The sequence below is a fragment of the Scardinius erythrophthalmus genome (genome assembly GCF_964197995.2).
Source record: "Scardinius erythrophthalmus genome assembly, chromosome: 8".
Classification (NCBI taxonomy): domain Eukaryota; kingdom Metazoa; phylum Chordata; class Actinopteri; order Cypriniformes; family Leuciscidae; genus Scardinius; species Scardinius erythrophthalmus.
In genome coordinates, this window is record NC_138228.1 from 44,755,633 (window position 1) to 44,768,604 (window position 12,972).

The window sequence follows — 12,972 nt, forward strand, 5'->3', positions numbered from 1 at the left end:
TTTAAACCTAAAATATGTAGTGTTTGTGAATATTTGGATGTGCATGAGCTCACCTGCCACGTGTTTGATGCGGTGGATGACCTCCTCATCTGTTGGTGTGGTAACAGGGCTGAGAGTCTCATCTAGATGGGCTGTGCGGAGGTGAGCGAGACCCCTTTTTCTCCGCCTCAGGGTGGAGTTCTTCACTGCTTTAGGCGACAGTCTGTGGCTTTCCATTACAGCGTCCTCCATCTTTGCTAACTCCAGCTCTGACAAATCAACAGCACTTATTTACTGGTATTAATTACTGGTACAGATTTATTTTGGTATTAATTATTTATTTTTAGCCATGACAAACCACCATTAAAAAGTGGGACTTGATTTTATTGTGGGCGGAGTTCAATTTTGTTATGGGTGGAGCTTAATTTTGTTGTGGGTGGTGCTCAATATTGCTGTGGGTGGAGCTAAATGTTGCTGTGGGTGGTGCTCAATATTGCTGTGGGTGGAGCTAAATGTTGCTGTGGGTGGTGCTCAATATTGCTGTGGGTGGAGCTAAATGTTGCTGTGGGTGGGGCTCAATGTTGTTGAGGGTGGAGCATAATTTAGTTGTGGGTGGTGCTAAATATTGCTGTGGGTGGAGCTAAATGTTGCTGTGGGTGGAGCTCAATATTGCTGTGGGTGGAGCTAAATGTTGCTGTGGGTGGGGCTCAATGTTGTTGAGGGTGGAGCATAATTTAGTTATGGGTGGTGCTCAATATTGCTGTGGGTGGAGCTAAATGTTGCTGTGGATGGCGCTCAATATTGCTGTGGGTGGAGCTAAACGTTGCTGTGGGTGGGGCTCAATGTTGTTGAGGGTGGAGCTTAATTTTGTTGTGGTGGTGCTCAATATTGCTGTGGGTCAAGCTAAATGTTGCTGTGGGTGGCGCTCAATATTGCTGTGGGTGGATCTAAATGTTGCTGTGGGTGGAGCTCAATGTTGCTGAGGGTGGAGCTTAATTTTGTTGTGGGTGGTGCTCAATATTGCTGTGGGTGGAGCTAAATGTTGTGGGTGGTGCTCAATATTGCTGTGGGTGGAGCTAAATGTTGCTGTGGGTGGTGCTCAATATTGCTGTGGGTGGAGCTAAATGTTGCTGTGGGTGGTGCTTAATATTGCGGTGGGTGGAGCTAAATGTTGCTGTGGGTGGGGCTCAATGTTGTTGAGGGTGGAGCATAATTTAGTTATGGGTGGTGCTCAATGTTGTTGAGGGTGGAGCTTAAAATCGTGCTTGATATTGTAGTGGATTGGACAATGTTGTCAGGGTTCTAAATTAACACCCGCCAACCCGCCAAATGCGGGTTAAAATTCATTTTGGCGGGTGTTAATAAAAACTTACTAGCCAGTTTGGCCGGTGATGCATGAGGCGCTACATGCAGGGATGTAGTGGAGGCTAAACGCACGTAAACGCCGTTTATGCACCTCACAAAATTCGGAAATAGCGTTAACCCACCTCCTAAGTGTGTTTATCCACCTCTAAATTTCACGCTTTTCAAGTGCGTGATCGCCGATCGGTACATGATTCGAGCATTTGGGCCGTTAACGACAGAGCAGAACATTGAGCAGAGAGCGCAGCGCGCCGACACACACACACACACGGAAGAGAACGGCGCGGAAAAGACACGCTCGTGAAGTTACTAGCTGCGAGAGAATGAAACCTGGTCGCCGAACACGGAGGCGAGACGGAACATTTTTGGTTTTATTTTTTTATTTTTTGCAAAATCGTCTGTTAATGTAGGCAGCCATTACACTTGTGGAAACTACAGTGCAACTTATATTGTCTTTCTTCTGTTAATTACAGAAACTTTTTTCTGAGTTTTCTTTAGCCTAAAGTTTGCGAGAAACCATGGAAACGAATGGACACAGAAAACACAAGAAATAAGACAAACGGAGTTGGCTAGTAAAGTATTAAACGAAATGCGGCAGTGGTACTTGGGACAGACTTCTGGGGGCGAGAAGAGGAACGAGGCAGGGGATGAGGAGGATATCGACAGAGAAACTAAGAAAAGAAAATGCCAAATGGCTGACGGGTCGTGAATGGCTAGTGTTTGATCACAATAATGTCATCATGTATTGTCAGGATTGCCACATGTAGCCTACTCAAAAAAAAAAAAAAAAAAAAAAAAAAATTTGGCTAGTGGATATTCTGATTGGCTGGTAACTTTAGAAAGTTACCAGCCACATTGGCTGGTGATCAAAAAAGTTAATTTAGAACCCTGAATGTTGTGGGCAAAGTTTAATTTAGTTATAGCTGGAGCTCAATTTTGTTGATGATGGGACTCTATATTGTGGGTGGAGCTCAATGTTGTGCATTGGGGATTGATATTGTTTATTCTTTTAAAATAAATTAATATTTTTATTAAGCAAGGACACATTAAAATGATCAAACATGACATTTCAAATCATTTCAAATCAATCCTGTTCTTTTTTCTTCTAAACATTAAATTAATCAAAGAATCCTGGAAAAAAATATATCACTGTTTCCACAAATATATGAAGCAGCACAGCTGTTTTAACATCGATAATAATAAGAAATGTTGTAGAAGGAGCTCAAGTTTGTAATGGGTTGAGCACTTGGTTCACACACTTGTTGCGTGTGAAGTTCTATTGTTGTAGGTGGAGCTCAAGAAGGTTGTGGTTAGGGCTCAAGATAGTTGTAAGTGGAGATCATTATGGCTGTAGGAGGTTCATAATGGGTGAAATCGAGTCTTACCAAGGCTTTTAAAGTTCTCATCTAGCCCACTCCAGAAGTTCTTCTCGATGAAGCCCTTCACCAGCCCCCACGGCTGCTTCCTGTACCTCAGCTCTGTAGAAACCCTGAAGACAGATGAAGCACATTATTGTCATCACACACCTGTAGTAGTGACTTTTATAATCCCCATGGAGAAAATTTTGTTTCAGTAAGTTTCTACATGCATTCATACAGAAAATTAACAATGTAAATTGTTGGGGACATTACATTTAACATTTATTTTAATATTCAACAATAATATTGATCTGCCTGCATTGACACCATTATATGAGTACTGAACTGAGCAGGACGATGACATCACGGTTTTCTCCAAAGCAGCTATACATATATATTATATTACATATTAATTGTCATTTAAGTGAAATTACCGAACTTAAATATACAAGCTTGATAAAAATGATCATTCTAGAAGAAAATTTCAGATGGCACTTAGAGGCTTTTGCATCTGAACTCTTCATATATATAAATCAATGACAGCTTTAAGTTGTAAATGCTGTCTAAAGACCGTGGTATAAGGGGAATAATCTACGGCTAGCTGTGCATTAAGTAATGGATAATGTACATCCAGCTAGTTGTTATCTCAGAATAAACCCAGACAGGGTGATCAGGACTTGATCAGGTCTTTCATCAGCCTGAAGGGGTTTATTCTGAGATAACAACCGGCTGGATGTACATTATCCCGCTTATTAAACGACTACTTGCCACAAGTAAAACATTAGACACGAAATATTCATCTAAGACTAAATATTTTATTAGCTCTTTAAACAAGTTTACTGCCTGTGGCAAGAAGGATCCTTCTTCTTTTCTTTTTTTTTAACACTGGTATCCTAAATCTCCGAGCCGAAGGTAATAGCGATGATGCCTTTCTCTGTTTGACTTTGGCCATAAAACCACCATCCTGTTCATCCGTACCTCAGCCGACACTTGTTCTTGGCCACACGTGTTAGCATGTAGCGGTTTAGAGTGTAAAAGTAGTCATGGTACGGCACGTCATGAGTGATGACCTCCGCATCAATGATGTAGCACTCACTCTCCTGGCTGGCCTTATACAGGGTCTAATTCAGAGACAAGTTGCATTTCAAACATATTCAACAAAACACACAAATTGCTAAAACAAACAATCCAAAGAACAGAACTGAGGAGAAGTGCGGTCCAGATGAACGTCTCACCTGAGTCTCAGTGACGGTGGCTGTTTTAGGAGCCAGTGGGTTGGTCAGGGAGATTGTGTACATGATATCTCTCGTCTGATTTCCCGTATCCTCCTTCTTCCAAGGGTGATACACCACATCTATGAATGAATGTGTGAAAATTGAATGTAGAACCAATACAAGCATTTCGGAAGCAGGGTTATTTTAGTTACCTAATATATATATAAATATATATATATATATATATATATATATATATATATATATATATATATATATATATATTGCTCAAAAATCATATTCGACATTTGTTTGTTTATTAATATTCGAATATATTTGAATATTTATTATTAATATTTTGACCATTAAAATGCCTTCTGTAAGACCTATATTGGTATCAAACTTAAGTTGCATATGTTCTGTCCACCAGAGGGCAGTGTATCAGTCAATGTCAATAGGCAGGCAATGATGTTTTCAGAAGAAAAACACACCATCACGACTGTTTTTTTTTTTTTATAAAAAAATGGACTGTCCTTACTCGTGATTTCTTTGGTAACCCAAAGTAGCGCCACACGTTGCTTTTCAAATTGTCAGGAGTGTAGATTTCGAACTCCTGGTCACACGTGGTTGTTGTAGGCGTTGGCGCGGCTGTATGCAAAATAGGCGCTAACCAGGACGCTAACGTCACCTACAGGAGCCGCCTACATGTATATATATATATATTGATATTATGCTTTGTCACTTTTTCAACTTTAGTTAGTGTGTAATGTTGCTTTTTGAGCATAAAAATATCTCAAAGTTCACTCCAAAGGGAGATATTCTCTTTAACAGAAAACACTTTAAGAACTGCAACAAACGGCTTGTTTTTGACAACAATGCACTTCTTCCAGATTTGGTGTCACAATGTCACTCATTTAAATAATCCCTGGTGATGTCTGGTTGAGCTGCACTAGAGAGGAGATAGAAGGTCCTTCTGGATCGCTTTCTGAAACACCAATATGCTATTATTATGGATCCTATACCAGCTTTTCCCTCTAAAAGCAGAAGCAGCAGTCAGTGGTTTGACTGAGAAAATTCCAAACCTTCGTTTGTTGTTCTTATACTGTTTTCATTGGTTGTTTTTATTCATAAATGGATTTTGTTGTTTTCATGAAACTGGCTGATAATAAATGGCATTTTAAAGGGCTGGTTGATTATGAATTCAGTTTTCTAACTTTAGTTAGTGTGTAATGTTGCTGTTTGAGCATAAACAACATCTGCAAAGTTACAACGCTCAAAGTTCAAAGCAAAGGGAGATATTTTCTTTTAAAGAAGTTGCTTTTTAAGGACTACAACAAACGGCTGGTAGAGACTACACCACATTAGTTAGCACTGCCGGGTTAGTGACATCACTAACCCTAAAATTTACATAAACCACGCCCCCAGGAAAGCGATTTATAGATTATCAAGACAGAATATGCCAGAATATTGTCTGCATGTTGTCACTTCTTCTTGAGTCTCTCCATCTTTCTACCTTCGGTTTGAACATAAAAGGCTAAACGTTTTTACATACACACATACTCTATTCACACATACACAGATTTATTTTACATCTTGTGAAAAGGGCATTATACCACCCCTTTAACTAATCTTAATTGTCAAATTATTTTTATCCCATGCAGGCCTTTTGTAAAATGATGTAATTTAAGAGTAGGCATTGAGGTCCACTCACTGGCCTCGCCACTGATAAAAACTATAATAGTGTCTCAATGATGCTAATATAACACTGATCAGAATTATTCTAGACGTGTCGTTAAGTATTGAAACAGGAAATAAATAATACATTTATTAAATCTCAAACTCAAATATTTAATTATTTGGCAAGTAGCCAAGTAATAATCAGGATAATATACAGTGAGCCGGACTTTATTGATGAATAAACCTCCTCGTGGTCTTGATCGCTCTATCAGAGTTTATTTTGGATCATCTATCAGTTCAGTGAGATGAGATGTTTATGAGGGTTCTGACCTGTGAATCTCCTCTGGTCCATAAAGTCAGTCATGAACTGGGACTCTGTGAAGAGGATGCCGTACAGCTTATCAACACTGAATTTATACACCTCGTTAATGTAGTGACGGCCATTCAGATCCTCGTGGAACGCTTGAACCTCATCTCCTGAACACACATTCAAGAAACACATCAAGATGAACTGTACTGCACTGCTCAAGTATTGCCATCAAATTATGTGTAGAGTCTCACTCTGGTCGCAATTCAAATGGCATTTCCATAGTAAGACAGAATATGTATTTATGACTTCTGAATATGTATCTACATGTATTAATGAATTGATAAAATTAATACAAATTTACAACATTTTTGTGTTGCTTCCAAACTATGGAAACATTTTGATATTTGATTTGAAAATGTGAAAGAGTGCAGTTCATATTGTAATGTTTATATTTTAAATTTTTTTACATACATATATATACTAGAACATATTCACCCTCTATTCAAATATTATATATATATATATATATATATATATATATATATATTTTTTTTTTTTTTTTTTTTTAAAAGATTTTGTAAGCACGCTGTGTAGTTGTAAGCACATTGCTTGAAGTCAATTATTTTATGAAACATGCCAAATTGTGCAGGCATAATTTATGACTGTCATACAAAGTTTATGTCATGCAAAAACCAGATATAGCCAACAAAATACTAATAACAGTTTCTAATCAAATAGTAGCAGGCCCTGGTATTTCTGATTTCAGCTATTGACTGTATGTACTGCATTAACTGTGTGTCTGTGAGATGACAAACCTTACATTTTATTTTATTCACTTATTTATATTTACTTATTTATTCACGCTTTCACTCAAAGTGACTTACAAAAGAGGAACAGAACAAGCGATTCATCTTAAAGAGGCAGTAACTCACGAAGTGCTAGAAATATAGTTTCACACAAGCTAGAACAGGGAGGAATGTAAGAAAGCATTTTTTCCAACCTTCATCATGCGTCTCTGAGGAATCACTGAGATCAGTGGGTATATCCTCGTTGTCGTTGAAGTCGAGTGAAGGAGAAGGCACTGGGCCCAGAGGACTCGGCGGTTCGCTGTTCCTCTTCTCCGCCAGCAGAGGGAGTGTCAGCAGATCTCCATCAGCGAGGCAGTCTGTGTACTCCTCAGCTGCAATGTCAAACTGAGACCAGCAGAAGGCACACTTTAACTGTAGTGTCGTACCACGGCATCTGTGCAGTGCGCTGGAGCTGGTATACTCACAGACAGTGGTGTATCAGTGCTGCTGGGAGGTGTGGTGGAGGTGATGGTGGATTGAGTGATGGATCTCTTGTGTGTCAGAGGTGAACTGTTGTCTTGTTTGTTCTCACTGCTGCTCTTGGATGAGTTATCATTACTGACCTCGTTCTCCTCGGCTGGGATCTCCTCACAGTATCTGAACATGCGTAAAGAAGCACACACAGAAGGAATGTGGCTACCTATGTGCTATATTTGTCCAACATTCATGTCTGTTAAACACCAAATTTGAATAATGTGGGGTGCAAGTTGTGAAAGCTTGAGGGATGCCCCCTAATAGTCCACTAAACCCTACAAAGCACGCACGTTTAACTCACCCCATTGTGTTGAAATCATCATCAGGCGGCACGTAGTCTTCATCGTCGCTAGTGAGTCCCAGCTCATTGCCGTAGCACTGATGTACAAAGTGCCAGAGCTCTTTAGGGCAGAGTGGCTGAACACAGAGACAGCCGTCATTATGAGCTCAGATATAACAAATCGTATGTTGTCAATCCAGACATTTTGCCGTGTGTACTTGGCAGCATGAAAAAGCAAAGTGCGCTCTTCTAATAATTACTGAAGCCGTCAAACAATTCAGTTCAGCGCAAACTCACTGACTGCACTGCAAAATTTCACTCTCTGTGCTCTCTTGCAAAAAATCCCATTATAATAATAATAAAAAGCTGGCTACGCTGAACAATGAATCTCTTATTTACACCACATTTACATGTTGTTGGTTATAATTAAAGGAGTCGCAAGCGTGCAAAACTTGTGCTTAATAAAAACACATTTTGAGCGGTGTTAAGTGGATTAACTATTATTATTATTATACATTTTATTTATAGGTGCCTTACATGACACTCAAAGACACCTTACAAACACAATAAAACGATCACCATTAAACAGATAATCAACATTACAGTCTGGACAGACTGGATAAAAACATAAAAGCCTGCCTAGAAAGATGGGTTTTGAGGTGAGATTTAAAGGGATAGTTCACTTTGAAATTAAATTTTGGTATGTTTTAGCGTACCTCAAGGGCATCCAAGATGTATGTGTCTTTTTTTCCGCAGTAGTTTCAATTTTGATATTTTTAGGTCAAACCGTTCTTGTCTGACAGTCATATAATGCAGGTCTATGGTCACTGTCTCAAAGAGCATGCACAGAGTCCAAATTAAAACAATTCCCCATCGTCCAAATTAAACAATTCCCCATTGTAAGTACACATTGATGGCCTAAGACACGAAACGAGCGGTTTGTGTGAGAAAACGAACAGTATTTATATCGTTTTTACCTCTTATAACACAGCCACGTCCAAGTGATCTGAGGGCGCGAGCGCATCCTGGTGTGTGACGTGTACACAGACTGGTGCATAGACATATATACACTAGATGTCGCCTTGTCTACGGCAGTTCATTGGAACGAATGTCTTTAATGCGACATCTAGTGTGTATATATCTATGCACCAGTCTGCGCACACGTCACACACCAGGATGCGCTCGCGCCCACAGATCACTTGGACGTGGCTGTGTTATAAGAGGTAAAAACGATATAAATACTGTTCGTTTTCTCACACAAACCGCTCGTTTCGTGTCTTAGGCCGTCAATGTGTACTTACGATGGGGAATTGTTTAATTTGGACGATGGGGAATTGTTTTAATTTGGACTCTGTGCATGCTCTTTGAGACAGTGACCATAGACCTGCATTATATGACTGTCAGACAAGAACGGTTTGACCTAAAAATATAAAAATTGAAACTACTGCGGAAAAAAAGACACCTACATCTTGGATGCCCTTGAGGTACGCTAAAACATACCAAAATTTAATTTCAAAGTGAACTATCCCTTTAAAAACACCAAGACTTTCAATGTTTCATACATCCAGTACAACTAAGTTCCAAAAATAAGGAGCTGCACGACTAAAGGCTCGGAGTCGGGACCCCATAGAAGTTGTACGAGTTCGATGGAGAACAAGAGTGAGTGCGGAAGATGATCTTAAAGTACGAGTAGGAGTGTAAATATGATTATGAAGAAGGTCAGATACGTATGAAGGGGCAAGATTATTGAGTGCCAGGTTGGTTTTTGAGCCGACAAAAGAATTTCTGTTTTACAGCTATGAAGTTTAAGACGACTTGATGTAAACCACTCTTTAAACAATCTGAGAGGACAGATGGAGGAAAAGTAGAGGTAGGTTTGGAAGATAAAGGGTAAAGTTGCAATGGAATTTAATACCAAATTTCCTAAAAATATTACCAAGGGGTAAAAGATAAGTAATAAATAAGAGAGGACCCAAAACTGAGCCCTGCAGAACACCCGTATTGACGTACGAAGGCTCTGATCTAAACTGCTACAGCTGTACAAACTGAGTACGACCCGTAAAGTGGATACCAATGATTCCAATAGACTGTCTGTCTAACAGAATGCAGTGCGAGATAGTATCGAATGCTGCACTCAAATCGAGCAGAATAAGTATGGATAAAAGTCCCGAGTCAGCAGCTAACAGTGAGTCATTAGAGATCTTAACTAATGCACTCTCAACACTATGATAAGGACAGAAACTGGATTGAAATTGCTCGAACAAACTATTATCAGAAAGATGATCCCGGACCTGGGCTGCAACAATCCTTTCCAGTATTTTAGAAAGAAACGGTAGATTTGAAATGGGGCAAAAATGATCAGCCCTCGGTTTCTACTTATTCTGGCACAGATATTTCTGAGACTTTCCACTTCTCATTATATAATTTCACTAAACCCCCACGAGGCACGGGGTTTGCAGGTGTACAGTAAACATAGAATGATTGAGTTGAGAGAAGTCATTACTTTGTTGCCATGTCTTTAACCACTGATTGGACTTTTTTTTTCTTTTTTTTCTCACTATCAGTATTTACCGTGTTTATATTCTCACCTTGTCCAGCAGTGCGTTCTGCCAAAGTCTGAACATCATCATGTAAGTCCTGTCTCTCGCACCAAACGATGTGAAAAAGTGCTGAAGGGAAGATGGAGAACAACTTAACTGAATGTGTTAATGTGTGCAGTCGTATCTGAGTGCGGTTGTGTGTCTCTCACCTTGTCCGTGTCCGTGCACACCTGAATGGCATTGGGAATCAGACGCGCTGTTTTCTCTTTCGTCATGGAGCAGATGTCTTTCAGCCGTACTGTAAGCTGTTCACACATGCGACAGAACAATAAAACACAACATGACTCTTCCCGGATCTCTCAGGCTGTAGCTCCAAAAGTTTTAGTAAAAGTGCCCGTATTGTGCTATATTTTGATTTAGAGGTCTCCTACAATAGGTTTTCATGCATCCAAGGTCAAAAAACACTTGAATTTTCTCATAATATACATTGCAGCATCAGCTCTATTCTCACAGTGTCTGAAATGGTTCGATAAAGGCCTCCTTTCTGAGAGCCTTCTCTGCTCTGATTGGTCAAATGGCCCAGTGTGTTGTGATTGGTCAGAGACCAAACTCCATTACCATATCTGATCTTCCACAGCTCTTGATACACAGTGATACAAACAGTAACAATGGCGTCGGTTTTACCGTATCAATGCGAGTGCGAGTCCTCATTATTTGGAAGTACACACAAAATGGATTTGCTTTCACAGCGCAGACAAGAGTGTCTTCTCAACATGTCGACAACACAGACCAAACTCTTCCAGTCTCAGCTACAACTACAGTGTTTGAGGGTCGAAGTAGACGCTGTTCACGAGCGGCCGATGAAGACCATAGGCTGGCATTATGCAAACTTGTTACAAAGCAGGATGTAAGACGTGGACTCGTTCAGAATCGCTTCTTTCTTTTGGGAGACAATAACTCCATTTATCATTTACTTTGATCTGAGAAACTTTGCAGACCTTTTACATTCACAAACAGCTGTATTACACACTACAGGACTGGTATATCAAAAAAAAAGCATAATAGGGGAACTTTAAAGTATACCATACCAGTGTCTCCCAGCGAAAGATGTTGCTATAAAAACAGATCCAGTTTTCGGAGAGGTAGAGGCGGCCCTGCAGGAGGATGTCCCGCTGGAGAGCGCAGGAGTAGTCTGCCGATGAGAGGACAAGGTCATTCATCATTCAATTCTATATATTTTCCTCTTTTATTTCAGTTTTGTATCCATCAAGTTCCAAATAAAAGAATAAAATAATAAAATAAATTAAGAACCTTTAAACTGTAATTGAACCTTAAATTATAAATGAACTATTAATTATACATTTAATAGTTATAGTTTTATAATTAAATAATATTTATTATTAATTATAAATTGACACTCTTTAAAGTTAAATGGAATTTTTATCTAAAATTTGATCATTTTAATAAAACATTTTAATGAAAATATATTATTATTAAATATCTACTTGCACAGAAAAACAATTATACTTTGGATCAACTTAAAAAAATTACTTAAATTTGGATTTAATGTTAATCAAAAATATTTATTGTCCCAAAGACAAATACATTAATACAAAGTAGACCGTATACTTAATAAATATATTTTCTTTAAACATAAGCTAAATATATGTATTACGCAATGATTGTCAATGTGACATACAGTATATATTTACATGCACACACACACACACACACGCACGCACGCATACACGGCTTAATTTCACCACAAACAAAACTATTAGCTTTAATATTAAAGTAGAATTTTCACTTAAGATAAAAATAATAACATTTAGTAAGTCAATATTTAATTTAGTTTACTTACTATAAATAAAAAAGACCTTAATGTTTATTGTGATGTCTTTTAAAAATATGCATTTTATTTTCTGTACTAAAAAAACAAAAACAATCATAAAGCCATAAAGCCAGCCAGTGTGTGTTCGGCACATCGACACTCTGATGCCAAGAGAAAATATTATTTAAACAAAATTGTTTCTATTAATTTTTTTTCTATGTGGAGTTTTATTTGCTTTTAGACAAACTGAACAAAACTGAAATGATTTTGATGAAATGATGTAAATGCACTTAAATAAATGGCACTGCTTTTTCGCTATTTCCAGTGTATAATACAAAAATCAATTAGGTGAGCAAAACTTTTTAAATATTGTTCACAGTTATTTACTTTATCTCTCCCTTATCATGAATACTATGTCCAAATGCTAATTTGATTGCATATAAGCAAGTCTTTAATTTGTTAATGATCACACTCTTACCCACAATGAGACGCTCTGTGTCCGGCAACTGCTTGAAGAGCTTCCTGAAGTCTTCATTACGCTGCTTATATGTGGGACTGAGGACCTACAACACAGATAAAGCAGTAGATGAGGAACACACACACACACACTCTCAGTAAGAAACAGCCGTTCCGCTCTTTCACACAGCTGATCATCAGTCAAATGCTGGTTTAGTTTTGCCATGCAGCAGCGTGAGATGAACCACGATGAGTTCATTCCCACTGTGGCGCGACAGAAGACACGAGTAAACGACGACTTCTCGTTCACAATCTTCACTCCTGCTAATGAGCCGAAGTACACCGTGCATCATTAACAGCAGAGCAAAGATAGACAAATGCTCTAAGAAAAGACAAGACAATCACTTTAGATTTTGATAAAGAGTCTTGAAATCAACAGTGTAAAATGGTGATCCTCACACGCAATATTGAATGTGACACTCGGAAGTAAAAACAACAACAACAACAACAATAATCTTATGAGAAGTACCTTTAAAATATCAACAATACCTTTAGAATTAAACAGAAGTTAAGGCAACTGTATTTATATATTATTATTATATAGGAATAAGTCGTTTGGAGAATTAATGAATGGAAGTATGTA

At 38.5% G+C, this 12,972-nt stretch overlaps 1 protein-coding gene across 9 annotated transcripts in view; it reads right to left on the minus strand.

The window, feature by feature from the left end:
- The window catches only part of gramd1bb (GRAM domain containing 1Bb), a 112,968-nt gene that overhangs the window by 5,509 nt on the left and 94,487 nt on the right, over window positions 1–12,972 (minus strand). For all 9 annotated transcript variants that reach the window (XM_081373276.1, XM_081373277.1, XM_081373279.1 and 6 more), the window contains 12 exons: window positions 12,352–12,436; window positions 11,131–11,234; window positions 10,252–10,347; window positions 10,091–10,171; window positions 7,524–7,639; window positions 7,174–7,345; window positions 6,901–7,093; window positions 5,921–6,067; window positions 3,935–4,053; window positions 3,678–3,820; window positions 2,727–2,830; window positions 54–248 (listed from right to left, as the gene is read on the minus strand). In XM_081373276.1, the coding sequence (XP_081229402.1) occupies window positions 54–248; window positions 2,727–2,830; window positions 3,678–3,820; window positions 3,935–4,053; window positions 5,921–6,067; window positions 6,901–7,093; window positions 7,174–7,345; window positions 7,524–7,639; window positions 10,091–10,171; window positions 10,252–10,347; window positions 11,131–11,234; window positions 12,352–12,436 (1,555 nt within the window). The remainder of the gene's footprint in view (window positions 1–53; window positions 249–2,726; window positions 2,831–3,677; window positions 3,821–3,934; window positions 4,054–5,920; window positions 6,068–6,900; window positions 7,094–7,173; window positions 7,346–7,523; window positions 7,640–10,090; window positions 10,172–10,251; window positions 10,348–11,130; window positions 11,235–12,351; window positions 12,437–12,972) is intronic.